The sequence below is a fragment of the Camelus dromedarius genome, chromosome 18, assembly GCF_036321535.1.
Source record: "Camelus dromedarius isolate mCamDro1 chromosome 18, mCamDro1.pat, whole genome shotgun sequence".
In the NCBI taxonomy this organism is placed as follows: domain Eukaryota; kingdom Metazoa; phylum Chordata; class Mammalia; order Artiodactyla; family Camelidae; genus Camelus; species Camelus dromedarius.
Window position 1 is genome coordinate 27,352,899 of NC_087453.1, and position 23,829 is coordinate 27,376,727.

Here is a 23,829-nt window from a genome sequence, read left to right on the forward strand (position 1 = left end):
TACTATAGACAGAGTATCTGTATCAATTCCGCATCTAGAAGATGTCCATGCTTTGTACACCCTGCAGGCTACAGTGACCCCTGGGGTGGGGGGCTGTCGAGACACACATGAGGACAGGCATTGCACCTGAAGTGGCGACGACTTCCGTGAGCCTAGGTCACAATTAAAACACAGAAGTGGACACCATCACGACTGGATCTAGACTTGAGTTAAAAACAGATCATGATCCCCACAATGTAACACTCAACACTGATGCGAGGCTGCTGGGCAAGGGAGAGCCAGCTAATTAAGCCACCCGAGCCACCAGGCAGTCGGCTAGGGGACCTGGCTCAGCATGTAGTTTTGTAAGGACAACAAGGAAAACTGCACCTAGAGGTTGTGGGAGCATCAGAGACCTGGTGGGCAGCCAGGGACTGGGTCCCCCAAGCCAGAGATCACGCCCCCTGGATTCTGAAGACGCGGGTGGTGAGAGCCCGTCCCCAGGATTTGATGAAAGGCTGGGGACTTGTTTCTAAGAGTAACAGAAGCTCATACGTTGTCAAGAGGCTTGGGGAAGCCAGATGCTGATACAGAAGGTAGTACTGGATTTCTATTATAGATTTTTAAGGTAATGTATACACCTAGGAGGAGACTGAAATCCAGTTTTCAGACAGCTGCCAGAATATATGACTCCATCAACTTTTAGTGTCAACATACTGCAAAAGGCAGATTCCCTTACTCTCAGTTCCTAGTTTTCCATTCATAATTCTCAACCTTTGAAGTAACTTCTCATGAATGCTAAGAAAATAGCAGAGGAAAATGATATGAAACCCTATCTGAAAAGATGAAAAAGTCTAGTTACTGTTTAATATGATACATAAATGCCAAAAAAAGAGTTAACAAATTTTAACCAAAAAAGACTGAATCCAAGTCCCAATGTAGTCTCTGTGGGGGAAAAAAACAAAAACAAACCAAAAAAACCCTAAAGTAGGTATTCTATCTCACAAGGCAGAAAATATGATACAATTGAGAAACTGGGACACAAAAAGTTGTTCTTAAATTTCCCTAAACATATATTAATATGCATGAAAAACAGTCTTCACGAACTCCTTGAATATTAAGTTCTAAATATGATGCACGACCTATAATTGTATCTTAGAAAAGACAAATACAGAGGGACTCCCTTCTAAACTTTTTTTGAAATACTTTAAGGATATATATTTAATTCCAAAGCAATTTTGTTACATTTGGCAGGATTTAGTTCACCCTACACGTAAACAGGAGCAAAAAGCTATGTGACACATTCAAGAGTGTATAGTAGTTCAACATCTGAACCTTAGTCACAGCTCTGACTCACTGAAAGGACTCAGTGAAATGCGACCACATACGGGGGGGGGGGGGGGGGCATGCAAACTTCTCCGTAAAGGGCCACATCGTAAGTGTTTTAGGCTTGTGGGCCATGTGATCTCTAACCCAACGGCTCAGCTCTACCACTGTACTGTGAGTAATCACAGAAAACAGGTAAGAAATGAATGTGGCTGCGTTCCAGCAAAACTTTATTTACCAAAACTTTCTTGACACAAGCTGAAGTTAGCTGATCCCTGATAGTCAGACAATCTTTGATCTGCAGGCAGATTACGACCATGGGAAAATAAGATGAAGTGGAAGCCACACAAGCTCCTTCAGTTTTGATAAAGGGATTCATCACTGATAGAAAAAAATAAGACTGACACAGCAGTTACAGGTCCTTGTCTAATTTATGCCCTTCTACACGAAGACACACTTCCACTGGGACCCCATCTAAGAGTAGTTGTGTGGCTTAAGGAAAAAAAGTGAAATTATAAAACTATAAATGTTTATTTTCCTATTATCTAGAAGCTATCTTCTCACTCTTAAAAAATTCCTCTCCCAGTACAACCATAAAGGGCGCGTTTACTGTTACTCACCCATATCTTGCCCGAGATGCTAAACAGACCAGCCATTCCAGACATCCTAAAAAATAAAGAAGGAACCACTGGTGATGTATAGTATAAAACATAGAACAGAACAAAACTCAAGTCACAGGGACTGCCTCTCCACTTCTTGCAACACTGTCCTCTCTCCTAGCTTCACTTCCGGTCTCACAGAGCTTACGCCCCACAGCCATCATTTCAATTACTCTGCTGTAAATACAGTCAAATCCGCTGGTCCTTTCCCCCCACCACAGTACAAGTCTGGCAAAATCCCCAAGTCTCAGCAGCTGCATGTCCCTGGGGAAAACTCAACGCGGCCCCATCCCACTGTAATGTCTACCTGAGATGGTGGCTCATGTCCTTTCCTCTCCCTTCAAACCTCCCACACCATCCCCTCCCCATGCACTCTCAGCTGACAGCCACTCCCTGTATGTCACTGTGAAACCAGAAGCCATCATGTGATCTGCCTTATCTTCCCAGCACCAAATCTGAGCCAGGTGTGTACCTGCATCCACCTTCTCCTGTTGTAGCAAAGCAAGTTTACCTGCCCAACCAGTCTAAGAACTTTCCCTTCTTGCCTTAGACCCCATCCTTTCTGTTTGTTAGTAACTGGGTTCTTTCTGTCACCCCCTCTCCTGCATTAAGTTTCTCCCTCTCTGCTGGATCATTTTCATCTGCATGAAAACCTGTTCTACCCTCTCTCATCTTTTGAAAAGCGCATCACTGGACCTCACACGGCCCTCCAGCTTCACGAAGTTCTTCCCAGAGCAGCCTATGCCTGCTGTTCCTCCCTCACTGTATCTTTAACCCATTCAGATCTGGCTTCCGGCCTCCCTGCTGCACCATCACTCCTTATCAAGGCCACGGTGACCCTGCATTGCTTCAAAGTCCATGTCTCAGACCTGATCTTCCTTCACCGCTTGGTAACATGGGACACAAGGTGCTTGAGCACCTCTTGAGTGGCTTCCAGGAAATCTCACCCCCTTGCTTGTCTCCTGCTTCATTGGTTCCCATGTTCAGTCTCCCTTTGCGACTCCTTCTCTGCCCAACTTCCTAGCTTTGGAGGGGCCTGAGGCTCAGCCCCAAGCCCTTTTCTTCCTCTCTCCTTCTAGGTGGTCCCCTCCCTTCTAAGACTTTAAATACCATCCATCCTTGTATTTACGTTTTTGTTCCTGAATTCTCCATGGAAATCCATCTCCATGCATCCAACTTGGCAGCTCTACACAGAAGCCTGCATCTCAAAATTAACATGTCCAACGCTGAACCCTTGATCTTCTCTTGCTCAAATCAGTAACTGGTACCAAGAAAATCAAGTTCTCAAACCAGAAACCCAGGAGTTTGTGTGTGTGTATGTGAATCCTTCCTCTCCTTCACCTTAGCCAAGTCTACCTTTAAAACGTATTTTAAATCCACTCCTTCGCTCCGTCTCTACTGCCGCCCTCCCCGGGTTAGACCCTGCAACTGCCTCCTGCCTGTCTCGTCTCATCCACTCTTGCCCTCTGCAACCTCTTCCTAGAGCCACCTTCTCGCTGCAGGCACCGCTAACATCCCAGCTCCTCGCCGTGGCCACGGGCCTGTATGATTCAGCTCCTGCCTCTTCCCTTTCTCGGTTTACACCAGTCTCCCTCCCTCTCACTGTGCCTGACCCTGGCCACCTTTCTGCTCCTCAGCACACCAAGCTCTTTCCAATCTGGGGTCCATGCGGGTGCTATCCCCATTCCGGGTAATATTCCTCCCCCGGCTGGCGAGGCCATGCTACCCTTCAGATCTCACTATGTCTTCCCCTCAGGGCCACCTCTCCTCACCCGTCACCTAGCGGAGGTCCAGGCTCCTATGGTCATTCGCTGACTGAGTACATGTTTGGTTTTTGTTCTGTTTGTTGTCACAGCCCTTATCCACACTGTGAGTCTTTATATCCCTAGTTTTTTTTTTTAACTCTGTCTCACTGTTAAGTCACCCTAGGGGAGCAGAAGCATCGAGTCGGTCTTGTTCACTGCTGAACGCCCAGCACCTGGAACAGCATCTGGCATAAAATCAATGCTCACACATTTGTGGAAGGAAACGCCGGAGGTGAGCTGCTTTTAGACTAAGTCATGCATTTCCTATAAATGCTACCAGATTACTTATTCCTGAAATACCACACGCTTTGATCCTATTTCAGCAAGGATATTCCTTACACTTATATATATTAATACAAAATTAATTACAAATAAGACAACTCATTCAAAATTAAAACCAACAGTGGAAAAATTGCCATGGCTTGGTCTTATCTGCCTCCCCAAGTATTGCAGTTTGCCCTCATGGCCAGCAGTTACCCTCAGCAGTATCCTGCTAGGCAGCCAAAGCCACCACACGCTTTATTTTCCACACAGATATAGGAGCAATTCCTTCACGAACTGTAATTCAAGAAGGAGTTACTCCTGTATCTTATCGATAGTTTAAAAGGAAGAAAGAACGGTGAATGGCGTTCAATACGATCATCTGTAAGGAGAAAACAGCTGGCGTGGCTCAGGGCAAAAGCCAGAGGAGAGGGCTCCTGTGACCCTCCCGAATCTGGACATTTAATCCCCAGTATAGCAACCACCAGCTGAAACATATGTGGGTCACAAAACCAGAAACACAACATGGGCCAAGCAGGGCACATGTAGTCTGGGTGACCAGAAGTGAATGAGAAGAAAAACATAGACTTTCGAGGTTTATGGGTTGTTAACTTGTCACCTTCTGTTTTACTAATAGCATCTTGTCATTAAAAAATAACAAGTTACGTTAGAGAAGATGGTGATTTCCAACCAGTCAGAGGCTCAACTGATTGCCATTTCTTCTCTAAGATATAATTCTGCAGGTCTTCGTAGACTCCTGGGCCACGGTAACGGCGGAATATCCCATCCTTCGCACTACAAATCATAAAAACAAATAGAAAACAAATCCATTAAGATAACAACTGTTATGGATTTTTTAAAAATCAAAATAACTATTGGTTTTACATGTGAACTCCGCTCTGAGTTTTAACTTACCTCAAATGAAGAAAAAGAAATAGTTAGGCATAAATCAGAAAGCATGCATAAGCACTCATCTATTACAAATGGGAAATTCCAAAACAGAGGATGAAACACCCTATTTTATCACTGCACCATTTGTGACTATATGCAAAGTCCTTGGCAGTGTCTACCCTGCCAAGTTATTTTTTATTATTTTTATAATTGGTAAATTATTTTGATTTTTCTCTTACAACAACAAAATAGCAATTGTTATCAAGTTTTAAAAAATCGTATCCACATTTCCAAATTTATGTCATTCAAGAACTTCCCCTGAAAATGAACAAAACACCTCTTAGTCTCACGTACCCCTTCAGTCCTCCCTCCCTCTCGCTTCCTCACCACTGTCAAGCTTCCTAAGGAAGGGTCTACCCTGGCCATTTCCTCCTATTACTCATTCACTCCTGCAAATGGGCAGGGGTCCTGCTTCCAGGACTCCATGTGAACTGCTCATATTGGGAGCCTCCAAAGACTCTTAAGTGCTAAATCCATGGAGCACTTCTCTGCCATCTTTCCTTCGTGTGTCATTGGCACTGTCCACTACCCAGCCCCCCTTCCTCCCTCCTTCCCCTCTTACGACACGGGCTCTCTGGACTTCTACTACCCTGACCACCCCTTCTCAGGGCCACACTGTCTTCCCGATGCTGGTCAACCCAGGTTCTGTTAGGAGAAGTTAATGCTTCTCTTCCCATTGTATCTGTTCTTTCCTTGTATATATTTCAACTGTTATCTACCTCCATGCTGAGGAATTCCAGGTATGTCTCTCTAGTTTAGATCCTGAAATCAAACTATCACTTACATTTCTCCACTTGGAAATTCATAAACACTTCACACTGTCTTCTCCATCCTGACCTCCATCTTCCAAACTTCACCTGTTCTACTGGTTCCTCAGTAGTTTTTACTAGTGAAACATGGCCTGTCGGTCTTCATCACAGCCTCTTCCTTTCTTATGGCTAATCAGTCACCAAGGTCCAACGATCCCACCTCCTAAGTATCTCTGGAACCCACCCCTGCTTTTCTCCTTCCCCTCGGAGGCCTCCCACCTGATCCTCTCATTACCTGAGCCTCTCACCTCATCCCGCAGGATGATCCACTTTACCCGACGGGCCAGCCACAGAGAACTAGTTATAGACTCAGAAGGCACCTCCTCTCCTCCTGGCCTTCGCCATGACCTATGCTCTATCTGGAAAGGCCTTCTCTACCCTGCCTGCTTAACCCATTCCCACTTATCTATTAAGAATCATCCCACTCTTCACATCATCAGAAAAATGTTCCTTGATCTCCCCACTTATTTTTTGCCTGAAATTAGGTTCCCTTCTCTGCAGCACGAGGGGCACCCCCCCCTTCTCACACTGTCACTCGGGGCAGACCAGTCTTTTCCCCCCAAATGCTAAGCTGAACAAGTGATGGTTACGGAAAACAACCTAGAACCCCTGGTACATGTCTACTGATTTCTGATCTTTGCACGACCAGAACATTGTTTAAACTTACTGAAAAAACGCTGGGAGGGTGGTGACGAAGAAGCGGCCACTCAAACCTACAAGAAGCACAGACAAAAAAGTTACCAGTCAAACTCAGACTAAAGCAAGCACCTCAGTTAAGTTCTAAGAACAAGCCGCCATAACCACAATATAAAATCTTTCCAATTACTGAATCACATTTACTATTTATTTGTTTTGTTTTTTTTTACTTAAGGAAATTTCTACCCATTTTTATTCACCTAATACTTTCTAGTCACTGACACACAACTTGCGTATCTCCAATGTGTGAAACTGGAGTTTTCTGGTTTGTATATTATATAGAATTGTATGGTGGCTGAAAGGACAGGTTTTAGTCATGCAATCTGGGCTAACTAACTAAATACTCCATTTACCAGCTTTGTGACCTTAGATAAATTACCTTTCCGAGTCTTGGCTACCTCATCTGTAAAATGGGAACATAAAAGCCTCAGAACTGAATTGCTCTGGGGTTCCATTAGATCATTACCTTAAGTGTTCAGCACATAGTAAAGGACTCAATAAATTATAGGTATTACTACACCAATGACAGGGTTCAAAAGAATAACAAAGAACACAAAATAATAAGATCATGTATAACATTTGTACACATAAAATCTGCAAGTCCTGTCGAGGGATTTTATGTACATTAAACAGATTTTTTTCAATTTGTCTCAGCAAACCTTTGCTGAACACTTAACAACACATATCACTTGTTACGCCGAGGTACACTGGTACACTGGAGACAAAGATAAAGAAAATCCTCAGTCACTCAAAAAATATTCACTAAGCATCTTCTTTGTTCCAAGGACGGTGATAACCACTCACGATACACAGATGAGCAAAAACACATACAGTCTTTGTTCTCACAGAGTGCACAGTCTAGCAGAAAAACTTAATCAAATAACCACATGACTATAAACAGAGATAAAGGTTATCGAGAAAAGAGACACACAACAAAAACCTGCATGAGACTAGGAGCAATGAGCATCGTGCTCTTTAAATGTTTACAAGTAAATACTTATGTGTGTACCAAAAGTGAGTGAGCCTGGCTCTGGTCAAGAGAAGCAAATCTGAAGGCTCCCTCTGGCCAGCACAGAAAACTGAGACATAATTTTCATGTTTCTCATCACTTTCGCTTTGAAGAACAGTCTGATTAAATCAAATATCTATTCAAATAAAGAGGCTCAAACTTTGTACCTCTGTGGTCACCTGCAATTTGAAACACCAAAGTTTTACTTTTAATAACATAGGAAATTTGCTTATACCCATTTTATAAGTTAGACCTATATTCAGGATAATAATCCACTAATTAATGCTGAGTCTTTCCCAAAAAGAATTTTTTATTTGTTCTGAAATCAAACCAAGTAGACTCTGAAACATCCCTATGGCACTTAAAAGAAAACACAGTACTCTGAAGGTAATAAAAGTCACCATTACAAAAAGAAACATTTACTGCATACATTTATCATTGTACATTTGGCGGTGGTGGGGGAAGCTTGTACTGACAGTAACAAAAACACAAGTGACCTGAGAAGTCAACTGAGAACTGTAACAAGCATGCTGACCTCTAACACTGTTCAGAATTCCAGCCCAGCAGGGTAACATGGGTATCTTTTCATGTATTTCCAACTCTAATTAACCAGGGAAACAAGCATTGGTAATCCTAAATTTTATATGCTTTTACCTTATAGTAATTCTTGCAAAAAGGTTCATACCTCATTTTTCTCCTAGCTAGAGAGAGTCTTATGACCACTCAAAGAAATTTTCTCTAAGGAGTTATAGTAATAGAGAATTACACTTTGTTTATGTGGCCTTTTCAAAAGGAATGAAAAAATAACATCCCATCACTACTTTGTTTCTATTTATATTTTATTTTTATCAGAATAAACAGATAGGATTCTAATAAATGTTAGGTATCACTGAAAGCAAAATTTTTAACTTGTTCTTTAAAATTCTTCATGTGACCTTGGTCATCACTGGCCATGGCAATAAAGAAAAAAGTAACACATAAATCTTAAAAGTAGTTTATAAAATGTATTAGATTATACAATATGCAAAACAGTATGTCCAGATTTATGAGCCGGCTTGCCTGGGGTTAAATTTATTAGTTTTTAATATGCCACAGTTAATTCAAACTCTCTGGGTTTTAGTTTTCTTATTATAAATAAGCATCACAATTTCTATCTTACAGTATTACAGTATTAAGTGATTTTATATTTCTAAAGTACATAGAAAACAATGTCTGACATATAATAAGTATTAAATAAACGCAATTATTTTCTGTATTTAAATCTCTGATTCAAAGTTAGAATAAAATAAGAGGATACAACAAACACTAATTTAGTCTTAAGTGCTTTGGAAATTGTACATTATCTTCTTAACATAACTTAAAACTTTATAAATAAATGCACCCATGAAAATGAATGAGTAGGGAGAAAATAAGAAAAAAGAAACACAATGATAGATGATGGTCTTTGAGATTTTTTTACATGTCTCTCATTCAGGCTAGAACGTAAAACAGCACATTGTTCCCAAAATGGCTAGATTAAAGGTATAAAACGGTATGGCTTTTGACATGAATGTCTTCTAACCTCTAATACTGAGGCTATGAAATGTGAAGAGACAATTTTATCTGAAAAGTTAAACCATGACCAGTTTGGAACAGAGAAACACCATGTGAGGTTGTGGCTTAAGAGTTTAAAAACAAGTGCAGATCTTACAGAATTACAACAAGGCTGCAGTTCATTTCAAGGTCTGCATAATGGTTCCCCACAACAAGCTTCAGAGAGCTTGGAAGTAAGTGCATCTCTTAAATACTTAGAGATAAAGTTTGACCACAAGGTCTCCCAGAATTTCTGCATACCTTTTATATTTTAGGGGTAACTTCCATTTTAAAATGAAGACCGAACTGCAACATAAAAGGGATTAATCCAAAATGCAGAAAAATATTTCATTTCTTATTAGCAAGCTTATCTTAAACACATATAACAAAAGGAAAAGAAGAATTAAAAATTAGAGAAATAAAAATTATGGCAGGGAACTAATTTTCATTTGCAAAAACACAACCAAAATTATTTAAATTCAATATTAGGAAAATGGGGACAGCTACGAGCTTCTGTTCTACCACCTATTAGCTGTGATATTTGGGGCATGTTACTTAACTTCTCTGAGCCTCAGTTGTCTGAGAAACATATAAATAGTTTGTTCTTCCTAGGATTGTAATGAAGCTAAAATGTATATAAGTGCTTAACACAATTACAAACTGAAGTAAATGCTTACTAGGTGTTAGTTATCATCGCCAAAGAAAGTAAAAGAAGGGAAACAATAAAAAAAGTACAACTAATATCACCACTGAAATTGGAAAAAGTTGTCAGTATATTAGAATACAAAGACTAAGCTTTACAACTATAAAATAGAACATTAACACTAACTAAAGGACAGTGAACTGAACTGGCTTCTATAATAAATGAGTGGCTTTAAGGACGATGCTCATTCTTGGCTACGGGAAGGGTCTGTTCTGGTTCACCTCTCATCTAGTGAAACAGCCTGGGTGCTCTCTGAGCAGCTGCTGTTTTACCGTCCTAGACAACTAAGCTCATCTGCATGGAACAGAGGGTTCAAGTATATCCTCATTAAATTTAATTTTCCAAACTCAGCTCCACTGAAACATCAGCTGGTCCATGCAGTATTAAACAGGCAATGAAAAGCAATCAAATCTAAGGCCTGTCCTTTCCCTGACATCTACATCTCAGCTGTAAAAATGCATTATGCTTGCAATCCCCAGTCTTTCTAATTCTGAAATCTTATTTTCTATTTAAAATACCTGAAAAAAATCTCTTATTTGATATACTGAAAAAAATGGGTTACAGGCATAGCTGAAGAGTAGGCATAAACAAAAATTCTCGCTTTCCCTTTTTCTTCTTTTTAAATTTTGCTTGCAGGCAAAAGAAATGAAATTATCTCTTATTAGCATTCCTGTGCAAGACAGCCCTGATGAAAGGTACAGTAATGGAGATCTGTATCCAAATATATATCTGTACAAAGAAATGTGCAGGAAAGTGCTCAACTCGGGAAACTAATGTCATTTCAATGGTTTCCCATTGCTCACTCAGGATGTGAGACTTTGTAAAAATGAAGTAAATACTTAAATAGCTTCCAAGGATAGGGACAAGCTGCCCTGGAGGTTTGCCAACGAGTCAGTTCCACATGACACCCTCTCTCCATTCGGCTTCCGGGACCCCTACATCTCCACCACCTTCCTGGCTCACGGAAAGTTCCTCTGCTGAAGCTTCTTTTCTTCTAAATACTGGAGTGTCCCAGTTCTCAGTTCTCAGACTCTTCTCTGCACACACTCTCTAGGTAGGTAATCTCAATTCTTCCCTTGGTTTTGAATACTGTCTACACTGGTGATCCTCAAATGTATCTCTAGCTCATCTCTATTTGGATTTCTTCACCTCAGACTTAAACCCTGTCCCAAACTTGCTTCTCGTTCAATCTCCTCCATCTCCTCTCCTTCCACCAAGTGCTACAACCAATCTATCAGGAAATCCTTTGGGATATTCCAGCCAAAAGCCATCTCTCAAATCCAACCACTTAACGCTGCTGCTACGAGTCCAGGCCACCATTCTCTCCACTCTGGACCACCGCATTAACCTCTTCACTTATCTTCCTTCCACCTCTGACCTCCTACAGTCGATTTTTCCCATAGCAGCCAACTAAACACGTTCAAAACATAAATCAAATCATGTCACTCCCCTGCTCAAAACCTTTCAGTGGCCTCCTTTCTATCATACTTGGTATAAAATCTAAACTCCTTACCATGGCCAACAAACAGCGCACATGATCTGGCCTGAGCTATCTCTCCAGCCCCATTTGTCTTGAGTACCCCACTGGCTGTCATATTTTTTCTCAAGTAAACTAAGTACACTATCTGCACATACAGTTTGCTCTGCCTGGAATGCTCCTCCCCTAAAGCCTGTTGAAATTAATTTCCTTAATTTGGTAAGACCTATAGTCAAACAGTACCCCCTGGACATCCTATTAAAACAGTGGCTCACATCATTATCTATAGTTTTACCCTGCTTTCTTCTTCATGCCCTTACCACCACCAGACATTATTTCTCATTTTACTTTCATAACTGCTCATCTTCTTCACTAGGATGTAAGCTCAGTAAGGAGTCAGGTCTTCTCTTCCTTACTCACCTGTATCATTACTCACCTGTGTCATTACTCACCTGTGTCATTATTTACCTGCATCATTATTCACCTTTATCATTATCTACCTGTATCATTATCTACTGTATCATTATTCATCTGCATCACTATTTACCTGCATCATTCATCTGTATCACTGGTATCCAGAACGGGGGCTCGTACATGGTAGGAACTCAAATACTTGTTGAATAAACACATTATTTCTAAACTCTATTAAAATATTATTGGAAAATATTAGGTTTATAATTTAAAGAAAAATTACAAACATTAAAGAGTATAATCTAAAGTGAAATACTCTCTAGGCCACTCAGTCCTGTGGGTAGAATTCTGTTTTCTAATTTTTATTTGCCAGTTAGTTTTTAAGTTTTTATCATTTAAAATAATTCTAGAGCCTCTACTTTTAAATAAAAATTGTTGTAAAACACAAAACAATTAATCACATTTTGTTTTTTGGACTGTTTCTTCACTATTCCAATGGAACACCAGACCAAAGACTTTTTTTCCTTCTTCTTTTGATAAATATTCCATATAGAGAGAGAGAGAGTTTATATTTACATAAATGCTATGAGTCAGTGATTAATTTGTTTTTAAAATATTTTGTTATAATTGATTTCTCTCTTGCTTCATTATCAAAAAAGCACATCCACTTACAATGGAAAAAATAGCTGTAAATCAACATTTTAGATGGAAAGATTATATTCAATTAGACTTTAGATCTGTAAGTCTATCATAAAGCTAACTGTTTAATTAGTTTAATTTAAATCATGCTGTGAATTCACGCCAGGTATGCCAAAAGGCTGAAATGTGAATAGGCCAGCTGCATTTCTAAGAAATTCATCATAAAATGCATCCGGTGCCCACTAACTAACAAGGCTTACACCTGATTTCACTGGACACAAACTACTAAAAGACAAAAACAAGTTTACAACAGCAATGTAACTGCAATGACTTGGCTTCCAAACGGAAAAACTCATTACAACAGCCAAAACCATGAACTAATAACTGTAATTCTCCATCTCTAAATAGCAGATAGGTAGAAGTGACTTTGATTCAAATGCTTCAAAAGGTGGAGGTTTGAGGACACACAGCTTATGACAGAAATCTCTCTCCATGAGTTTGTCAACACACAGACCTTAACAGACACCATTCATTTTGTTGTCCAAGTAATTGATAATTCATTACTTTGTGTTTTTTGAATTCATTTATTACAGAGAAGGAATAGCTCCATTTCCATAGCCACCTTCTTATTCCCCCTTCTGAAGGATGCAACAGGTAGAAATTGAATGTAGACAGGAAAAATTTGACTAATAAAGTTTGAAAATAGTCAAATTTGAGATTTAAATTTTAAAAATCCAACTTTTCTCAATTTACATATAATACAAAGTTATTTTTAAACTATAAGTACAAATTTATTGTGGTTTTTTTTTTCAGAATTAATGTCTCTTCTATCTCACTCATTTGAAAAATTACATCATTAACAGCTAGTAAATGCAGATAGTGACAGAATTAGAAATTCACCATTCTGGAACACTTAATAAAATGTTTGATTCCAGTAAGATCATCACAGATCTTAAAACCCCAAAGTATCACCCCACAGATTACCTGCTAGCTACAAAGTGAAGTCTTTTCTTTGTAACTGAGATCTTTAGTGTCATCACCTTAGCCAAGTGCTCAAACTCAACATCACTAATGGTGACAGTATGTGTCTTCTAATGAGATACAATGTAAAGTCACAGCATCACCTGCCCATAAATGTCTGACCTAAATCACGCCTCTAGACTGAAGTTTACAGAAAATACAGGATACACAAGAGTAAGTTAAATGTCACTGTAAGGAAACACCTGGGCAAATCCCTTGTCTGTTCTCTTCAGAGTATCGATGGCATGGCCAAAATGGAGGACTACTCTAGCTTGCGAGAGACTAAAAACACACAACCAAATGCAACTGGTGAAACTTGATTAGATCCTGGTTCAAAAAACTGTAAAAAGACATGTGGGAAATAATCAGGGAGATTTTAATAAACTATCATGATGTCTGTAAGTTATATTCAAATGATGCAGCAAAACACACACACACACACATATATATATATATATATATATAAAAAATACATATACACATACATATGTGTAAACAGACACACATACAGACAGACCCAAATATGCCAAAATGTCACGTGTTGATTCTAGGTGATCAGCTTATGCAAAATCAATGTTCTAGTCTTTCAACTTTTCTGCATGCTTGAAAAAATTCAAGTGAAAAGTAACAAACTTACGAATTTAATGTTCAACATTCACTGTACCTGGTTCCTGAATGACGTCTACCTTCCCCACACTGATCTGAAGTATTTCACCATTCTTTGCAAACGTCTCCCATTCTGAATCGGTCTGCTGACAAGATGGACACCATGGGGCATAACTATAAAAGAACAATAGCTAATTAATACAAACACATGAAAATATCTGTAAAACAAAATAGAGTATTTAAATTTAAAAAATAAATTCTTACTAAGGAAACACAAAAGCAAGCTTTTCCAAAGTCATTTGACTGATAAAAACAAAAGTACCTTTCCCCTCCAGAATTTAATATTATGCCTATCAACTTCCTTGGAAAGAATGAGCCAAAGTTGAAGGTTTTTCACAAATTACTGTAATACATAAAATGTTTTACTTCAATGTCATTGTTACAATCAACCCAAATTTTATCACTTTCCGGATAGTTTTTGGTTGGAGGGTGAACACTGCTTTGAGAGCGTACTGAAGGAGGGCAATCCTCACAAGGATGCCCCTCATCTGCCCAAACCAGTCTCAAACCCATCAAAGCTACAAATCTGATGGGCAGAGAACAGGAGAGATCTGTTGCTCATGGGTCCCCAAGAATGTGAGTCATTTCCAAAGATTTGTGGCAGTTCTGAACCATTTCTGAGAAAGAAAGAAGAAGCTAAACCAACTCTACCTGACACTTAGAAAACCCTGCATCTTCAATCAGAACCCTACTTTTTACATTTATTTTTTCCACTCAATAAACACCAACTGAGCACCATCCTAGAAGCGGAGGCTACAACTGTGACGAACACAGATGTGCCTCCTCTCACCTTGTGGGTCACACAGTCCAAGAGGGAATTACAATCCAGGCGGCAAACGTGAGAACAGAGCAGATGGTACAGAGACACCCAGAAGCTGGGTTATCTCAGAGGGGCCCAAAGAGAGAGAAGCATCTGTGCCAAGATCCAAAGTAGGAGTAACAGCCAAAAGGGGTCTAGGAATGTTCTAACCTGAGCAGAGAGAACAATACATGTGAAGGCTCAGAGTACTGAGCATTTAAATCAAGTTGCATAAGGAATTAGGACTATTCAAAGCTCCACGCTTAGCCCTAAAGAGATACCAGGATTATGATCAGATTTACATTTTGTAAAAGTCACCCTGGAGCTCTGTAGATAATGGATCAAGGAAGAATAAGATGAAGCAGAGAGAAGAACTGGAAGGCTGTCCCACTCTAATTCCATCTCTAAAAAAGACTAGCAGAATCAATTCCAAGATTATTCTAAAAGGCCATTAATCTTCCCATTATAGCTCACTGTGCAATCCCTGAGGTCCAGGAGATATGGACAAGAGAACATGGTCCAAGAACGATCTGCTGACATCTTTGAATGTGGATTTTTTAAAACACTTGTATCTCTGCATTTCCAAGGCAAAGTACACCCTGTTATACAGTAAGTGCTCAATAAATGTTTGTAGAATACATAAATGAACGAACTTTAAAGAAAATTATACTCTTCATCTGAGAAAATAGTTATTTTCTACATATTTTCTAAATATCCAAATGGCAGATGAGACTGTGTCAAGCAGTTGGTAAACTGTAGGGAAAAAAAGGAACATTCTGTTATTAAGTATATTTCAATAGGCATTTCAGTATATTGGATAAGAGTTCTGCCGGAGGAATCAGAAAGACCAACTACAAATTGTTCCACACCTCAGCTTTCTCAACTGCAAAATAGGATAATAACAGCAGCTTAGAAGGTCATGGGAGATTAGATGATGCATGTAAAGCAGGCACATATTAAGAAAAATCATTAATATCAATTACAATTGTAACATACTGCTTGGTTCAGAGGCATTTTTATGATGCCTTGGCTTATCTGCCTTATCATCTCACTGTCAAGCTGGGCAGGTTCAGAGACACCTAAGAGCTAAGACCACACAGGGCAAGAACCCAGATGGAGGTATCTGTGTGATTAAAATGTCCAAGGGAAATAAGACCCACCAGAGACAGACGGAGAGAAAGAGGGAGAGACAGAGGGAATAAGCAAACATTACCAAAAATAAAGACAAAATCTTGAAGTACCATTTAATGAACTCTAGACCCTCTTTGCTTTGTTTCCCTAGATCTGTTTTTGTATAACTCATGGACATATTTGCTACATCAGTAATTATTACATCATGCAAATTTCATCATTTAAAAAATCTGAGTCCCTAATCTCTAGACAGACTATTATACAGATTGAGATCTGTGTGAAACTGACCCTCAAATATACAAATGCCACTGAGGTAATTCTAGATCTTCCATGTTCTTTGTAGCCGCTATCCACTAGTCTGTAAGGCACTGTTAATGCCATTATTTCTAAGATTCAATCAGAGTTTATTGTGTTGGAAAGCGCCAAGGTTATCCATTAACCTAGTGTACTCTTTTAGTGGTGGAGATACAGTTCTGAGTTACAGAAGTGGGAACTGGTCCACTGTTGTTGCAGCTTTTTAAACTACAGTATTCTTTGTATCTAAAAGGCAGTAATTTAGAATTTACTATAAGTAAAACAGCTCCAGGGCCAAATGAATACAAAGGCAAATCATGTGACTGGAAAGGTGTTTTTCTTTCTCTCCCTCTCTCCATGCGTATATATAAATGAAATATGCATGAATAAAACTAATCAGAAAGAACCAAACACAATCTTCCCTTACATTTAAAACTAACTCAGAGTAACAGTCTTCTCCTAAGAACTATACAAGAGCTGACCAGCCCTAACTTTCTCTTTTACATATAAATTAATCCTTCTTTGATTTAAAAGCCTCCAAGAGGAATTAGTACCTTTATAGTCATGGAAACTGTAAAATACTATCATTTCTATTTAAACTTTTTGAAGGTGATAGTGGCATATAAAATCAGTAAGCTTCATAAAGAATTTGAAATACATTCCAGATAGCCAAATATTGTTAAATCCATCAACTTAGACAGCAGTCCGATGTTTTTAACCATTTCTGGGAAACAAAATTTAACAGCATGCTTTTGTTATCCTCGTTGGTATTTACGTACAAATTATACTTAGTTTCTGTTGTATGTAAGTAAGGTGGTTGAGGGCCCTTGATTTAACAATGAAGACCAAAGAGGTATACTAGGTTCATTTTTCTATGACTTAATAGATAAAACTAAATCAAAATGTCAACAAATGATGCCTTAAATACAAGTGTTATTCTACTTTCTAGAAAATCTGGATAAACTTAATGAGCCAAGGGTTGAAAGCCTTATGTTCAATTTTCTCTTAGAAGACCATTTCTAAGACAGGTTATCATAAAATAGAGAGAAAAAATAAAACCTGACAGCTCTGTGAAAACCATGACACCTGCAAGAGAAAATGGAATTCACTAACTTCACTAGAATGAACACTCCATGAAGCCAATGACGGGTGCATTGCTTGGACCTAGGACAGAGCCTGGCAAGTCCTAGGCCACAGTAAATACTTATTACATCAATGAACAAATAGAAGACAATACAGATTATCCATAATATCTGAGACAATATATACAGCTGCTTCCTTCAGTGATACACTGGAGAAAGTGATAGACTAAAGGCAGAATTAAAGCCTATTATTCATATATTCAGAGTCAAAAAATATTTATTGAACACTTAGGATTTGATAGTTATTAAATTTCTATAGATAAACAGGAAGAAGAAAAACTTTGTTCCTCTACTCAAAACCTTATTACTAGGGGAAGAGTAAGACCAAAACCTAGTACAAAAACATGTAAGTTAATTTATAAGTTGTGATAAGGCCATGCTAGATATAAACAAGGCACAGTGAAAAAGAACTTTCCTGGGTGGCTGGGGTGCAGGGAAGGCAGAGCACCTGTTTAAATGGTAAAAAGTGTCAGGAAAGTTCTCACAGGAATGCTCTTCTTTTGCAGGAATCAGAGCGATGGTAAACCCAACTACTCTGAATCCCACAGGGGAAAGGCCTCCCTTCACATGGGTGCTGGCCAGCTGAGAGCATAAGCAAGAGGCAGCCAGGCTCTGTGCCTTCCCATAGGCTCCCCCACAACGCAGCCACTCCCCCCAGCTTTCACTGGGGGCTGCAAAGCTCAGGCCAGCACTCTAGCTCTGGCTTTGCCCACCACTTACTAAGGATCTGGCCTAGGTCAAAGCTTTAACCTTCTAAGTTTTCAACTCCTGTAATTCATGAGAATGAAAATAATAATTTTTGCACCAGATGGCTGGGATGATCAAATTCTGAAAGGGAGCATCTTGAACTGGTGATGTAAGAAATGTAACTATTCACTGTGATGGAAATGACCGTGATGATGATGACAGCAGTGAAGATGTTACGGATGATTACTCTTTGTGGAAACAATCTGAAATCAAATACTTCGATATTAGCCTACGAGCTCCTTTTTTGCATGTTTTTAAACCCATAACAGTACCTAGGGCAGTGGTTTCCAATCAAAAGCATTTGGAAATCTGTATAGAGGATGGAATTTTAAACTTTTTTGGTGTCACATGACTACTAGAATGTTAACGGGCAAGGACCAGGGATGCCAAAGGTTCTACAATGTGTGAGCCAACCCCACACATCAAAGAACTGTCCAACCCCAAATGCCAGGAGTACCCTGGTGAGAACCACCGATGACCGCTCAGAGAGAGGAAGCATTCATTCAACATTTGCTAAATAAACAAATGCTACCTGTGCTATTTATTTCCTTCACAGCAGAGCAACTACCAGCCCCTGGAAATCAAGAAACAGAGCTCATTCCTAATCATCTTCCCAAGTTCCCAACCCTGAACCTGACACATAACAAGCAGTTAATATCTCTTATACATTCAATCAACAAATCACAACAATCTACGAGACTGCAAGAAATGACAGCTATTTGACATGGGCAAGTTAAGGCAATAATGTTGAAGATGGCCTCTCCAAGTGTAAGAATATTGGAAAAATGGTACTAAACCCAAGAGATCCTAGGGAAATCAATGAGGCTCTCCTCCATCATCAGATTACTAATTTCAATTCTGAGACATGGTCATCCCTAAAACAAAGTCAGGAAAAGTAGTGCTTTACAAAGACTTACATGCCTTGGAGATAAATTAATTTAACCCAAAGACATATTTTCCTCTGGGCATCAGTTTAAAGTACGTGGGTCAAAATTAAGCTTTGTGGATACATTTATTTCTTTGGGGGGGGGGGCACCACAACAGTATATAGATTGTATTACATCATATACTTTTCTGTTTCAAAAGAACAAGTCTTTTCTCAAGAACTGATACAACGGGAGCCAAGCAAGGGTTTAAAACAGCAAAGGGTTACAAAGCAACTGAATGAAGAACAATATGAAACAATGGAAACAGAAAAGAAAGCATCAGAAGGCATTTAAAAGGTTAGACAATCTTTTCTAAACCAAGAAAGGACACACTTTTCAAAGAGGGAAAAAGCACAGCAAGCCAATTACAGAGGCAGAAACAGGGGTTAAAAAGTATCAAACAATATATGAAAACAAATAAGAAGAAAAAAACTGAATGTACAGTAAGACCACAGCATTAACAAAAATGTTAATAGCAATGGGAGAATTTTTCAGGTTTTACAGAAGGTTTCAGGGTAGAAATGGTGAATTACTGCAAATATAGTTTTCACTGATATTTCTCCTTAACAGAGAAGTGTTTTTTTTTTTAAATAGAAAATTCAATTGCAAGAATACAAAAGACTGACTGAAAGACAAAAGGAAATACAACAGATTAAATTTTACAATGGGGCTTTTCATGTCTTGGAGAAGATAAACACTGTTAGGTCCTTAAAAACAGATTATTGACACCAACCTAACCAGGAATTACAAATATAGAAAGATAGAAGCTCTGTATAAAGTGGGTTAGAAAAGAAAAAAATTCCAGAGGAGAGGTAGCATATAAGCAAATGAACAAATAAAGAGCTGTCATTCAAAGTAATGTTCAAATTTTAATATTATCAGGAAGCCTCCTAATTAGCTTCCTTAGAGAAATTAAATATATCACCTGTGGATCCCTAATGATCTCCATTTACTATGACCAGTTCATGTGACTCAGTGGTTAGCATGGGAGCTGGTATTAAGATATTTTGTTTTTCAGAAAAAGCTCTGATAATTTATTGGATGTTTGAATGAATTCCTAGAACTTTGTTGCAGGTCTACAGTGGTACTGAGGATATAAATATTATATTTTTTGAAGTGTTGGATTTTGCCAAAGGGAGGAAGAGTATTACAAATAAAGAGCCACAATATTTCTTCAGGACGAGCACTTAGGTTCTGGAATTTGGAAGTCATGGTTTAAATCCTCCTTCGTTCTAGCCTCACTTCGTATCGACCTATTGTGAAGTGTACTTGATGAAAAGAGAACTTCTACTAAAAATATCTCAAGTGTCAGCTAACTTCCGGTCACAAGTGTCACCTTGCATCAGAGCCCAAACATACTCCATACAATGGACACAAGGCAAGCTTAGAGCAATTGACTACTACACCTCGGCTTGGACATTTATGAAGTAAAATTTGAACCATCAACACAGCCAAACGTAAGAGTTGTTGGCTGCTGCCTGTTTATAACCTTAACTTGGCTTACACCTGAGCTCTGGTGTTAGTTTTTACTTAAAAAAAAAAAAAATAGCTATTCCAAAAGGAACTATAAAGAAGTTGAGGCTATTAAACCTAATGAGCCTTTTCTGCTATGACCTTCATCGTGGACATACACAAACTCAAGTTTTAATCAGAAAATTGACATCTGGAAAAACTCCACTGTATAAGTACCTACTGAGAAAAAGAACTTTCTGTAGCTGACAAAGTGCAGTCTCTCTAAAACTCTTCCATTATGACAAACATGACAGTCCTGTCGTGCTTACTTTAAATTTTTCTTTTAAATAGAAAATGACTTCCTCATTTCCATTCAAAGTAGTTAAGTGGCTTATTTCAATAAGTGCTTCACGTCTACAGATCTCCTTAATAATTTCATCGATTTATTATGATACCAAAGGCATTTTACTTTGAGATCTAAAATAGCCTCTTCTTTGTGACCAAAAGGTAATTACTCGTTTGAAGGGGTAATATGTGTTATATTCTTTCAACAATGTAATCTACTAAATGACTTGCAACTTTTGGCCCTGAGTGAAACTGAGGTTTTCATTCTACAGAATAATCTGTTCGCAATCTAAGTTCAAAGAATCAAAATTTAGTCTTGGACAAATAAAGGAAAAATTCAATTCTGTGAGAGTCTGTCCTCAAGGTAAAATTAATTAACAAACAGTGACAATCAAGTATGTATGTCACCTGGAAACCACAGGCCAGGGAGATGTGGTCTTGGTCATCACTTCTCTAACCACACTTCATTTTCCCTACAAGCTCTCCCTGGTGGTCTCTTCAGCCTATTCAGATATCTGCCCACTGTCTACTTCAAGCCCAATTTCAAATGGTTACTTCTTTCCTAGTAGAAGTTCATTTTAAGCTACAATGAACAAATGCCCCGCTTGCTCCCTAATTCAAAACTGCATTTTCCCACCTCCCTTCAAGCAAAGGCACTAACCAAGATTTACCTTCTGTTGTTCAAAAGGGACAATTAATTATTACTGGCCCTTTCTTTATGACACTAGCACAGTTATTTACCCAGAAAGCCCTACCTCCAAAATTAACAATGATCAACATCTGAAATTTTTTTTTTAACAACTTCAAAGGCACCATCTTTCTGCTTTATTTTTCACAATGGCATCTCGGGGTTCTCCAAAATGAAGACCAAGATACTTTGTCCAGACTGGTCTGCCCTTCACCGTGCTGCAATGATTCAACAAGTCCCTTGCCTACTCAGTGCTACGTATTTGATCTGTAAAGAAGTGTCATTGAATAAGAGCCCTTTCTCCTCTGCAGCCACTTTTATGGAAAGCACGCGATTTCCTTGCTGATCTTCTCTGCTGCCCTTCCTCCCCTTGGTAAATGCCCACCCACCCCATCCCTAAAACACTTCCTCCCCAAGCAGGGGACCAGCCAGGCGGTGGGGGGATGCGCAGCACCCGCAGACCCTCCGCGGAGGGCCGAGCGCGCATGCGCAGCGCGGGCGACACAGCCCGGCGCCGCAGGTAGCGGGGAAGGTGGGTCCCGGGCCCGAGGTCGAACCAGGCGGGCAGTGCGGGAGCCGGAGCGGGGGCGGCCCGCACGAGCACGGCGTGGCGAGCCGGGCGGGCGGGCACACTCACAATTTCAGCATCCACTCGCCCTCCATCACCAGCGTCCAGTTGGAGGCGGTCATGGGCAGCACCAGGCTCCGTTCCTCAGGCAGCGCGGCCTGCTCCGGGCGGGCCTCCCCCTCCGCCGCCTCCGCCGCCGCCGCCGCCGCGACCCAGGCGGCCAGGAGCGCCGTCAGCAGCGGGCCGCGGCGCCCGCCCGCCATGTCGGGGCGCGGAGCGAGGCTCCTCTTCAGGGAAAGAGTGCGGCGGGCCCGCCGATGGGGCCGTCCCGGGCAGCGCGCGGAGAGGCCGGGCCGCCCCGCCTCCACCTCCGCCTCCGCGCGGCCGCTCCGACCAGCCCAGCTCGCCGCGCGCGCGGCCGGCGCCGCCTCTTATCGGCGCGGGCTGGCCGAGGCCACGCCCCCTCCCGCCGCGACTCGCCGTTGCCCAGGGCGTCGGCTGCCGTGGCAACGGGCGCCCTCTCTTCCTGACCAAGGCGTTGAAAATAAACAAACCACCCAACGTTGCTTAAATTAGAACCCGCCCGGCTTGTGCCCAGGCCCCAGTAAGGCGGGTTGGCGCGTGTGGGTCTTTCGTAAGAGAAACATGGCCAGTAATTTTAAAATGCATCCCCTATTCAACGGTAGCAAAAATAACAACGATGGAGTGCAAAGTAAAACGTTTAGAGGAAAAAACGAAGGGACGCATTGGGCATCCCTTGTTGAAAGGAAGAGGAAAATTTAAGTACTCTTTGCGTGTGTTTACCGAAGTCTTACTGCCTAATTGGAAATAATGAAACTAGACCATGCAATTGCATCTTTTACAAAAGTAATTTTAATTTCATAAAAAACGGTTAAAACATGGGTAGTAACAGATAAAGTGAGTCAATTGATAAGAATATTGCCAGTTGTGATAAAATGGACCTCATGCTTCTTACAATTTCATCAGATCCAAAATGAGAATAGCCTTAAATGGTTTCCAGATACACATTTGATGCATCTGTACCTTGAGATCACTGTACCCTTAGTATGTATGTCTGAATTGCAATTAGAGGCTGAGTGAGCTTTCCCAAAGTGTGCTTTACAAGAATTTATTAGATGTGCAAAGCATAAAACTGGGTAGTGTGGTCAATATATCAATGAAAAAGTGTGATTTCTGTCCTGAGTACATGAGATCAACCTCCAAACAGTACTTATAGGAGAGAAAGATGAATTTTGCCTCCAGAGAAGATAATACCTGAATTAAGTGTCAATTAGTAGTTGTTCAATTCTATGGGGAGCCAGCCCTTATCATCAAAATATAAGGCTCAAATTTATAAACCACTGTAAATTTTGAAAATGTCCATGCAAAAGATGTTACCAAAAGTCACTAATTTTATATAGATCAATCCTATCAACTCAGTGGAAAACATTTTATTTTGCTTTTAACAAGAAATGACATACACAGACCTTCTATCATTCTTTTCAGTGCAGCTTTTGTACATTCATGTGATTGGTAAAATGAAAAATGTCTTAAAAGTAGAATCTGATATTAAAGAGTTACTATTAATTTTACTGGGTGTGATAATGATGTAATGACTATATTTTTAAAAATCTGTTGGTTACAGATAGTGAAATATTTATGCATGAAGTAAGATGATGCCTAGAATTCACTTTAAAACACTCCAGAAATAAAATTTGGGGGATGGACGGAGGATAGATGAAACAAAAGTGGCA

The 23,829-nt window shown here is 39.9% G+C and overlaps 1 protein-coding gene across 2 annotated transcripts in view; it reads right to left on the reverse strand.

Moving 5' to 3' along the window:
• Positions 1-22,427, reverse strand: part of TMX4 (thioredoxin related transmembrane protein 4) — a 35,848-nt gene extending 13,421 nt beyond the window's left edge. The window contains exons 1-5 of one of the 2 annotated variants that reach the window (XM_064475870.1): positions 22,145-22,427; positions 13,982-14,097; positions 6,458-6,503; positions 4,697-4,825; positions 1,926-1,971 (exon numbers count right to left, since the gene is read on the reverse strand). In XM_064475870.1, coding sequence (XP_064331940.1) covers positions 1,926-1,971; positions 4,697-4,825; positions 6,458-6,503; positions 13,982-14,097; positions 22,145-22,338 — 531 coding nt within the window. In that variant the 5' untranslated portion in view covers positions 22,339-22,427. The remainder of the gene's footprint in view (positions 1-1,925; positions 1,972-4,696; positions 4,826-6,457; positions 6,504-13,981; positions 14,098-22,144) is intronic. The other variant, XM_031434457.2, reaches the window with a different exon arrangement.
• Positions 22,428-23,829: the final 1,402 nt, after the last annotated feature.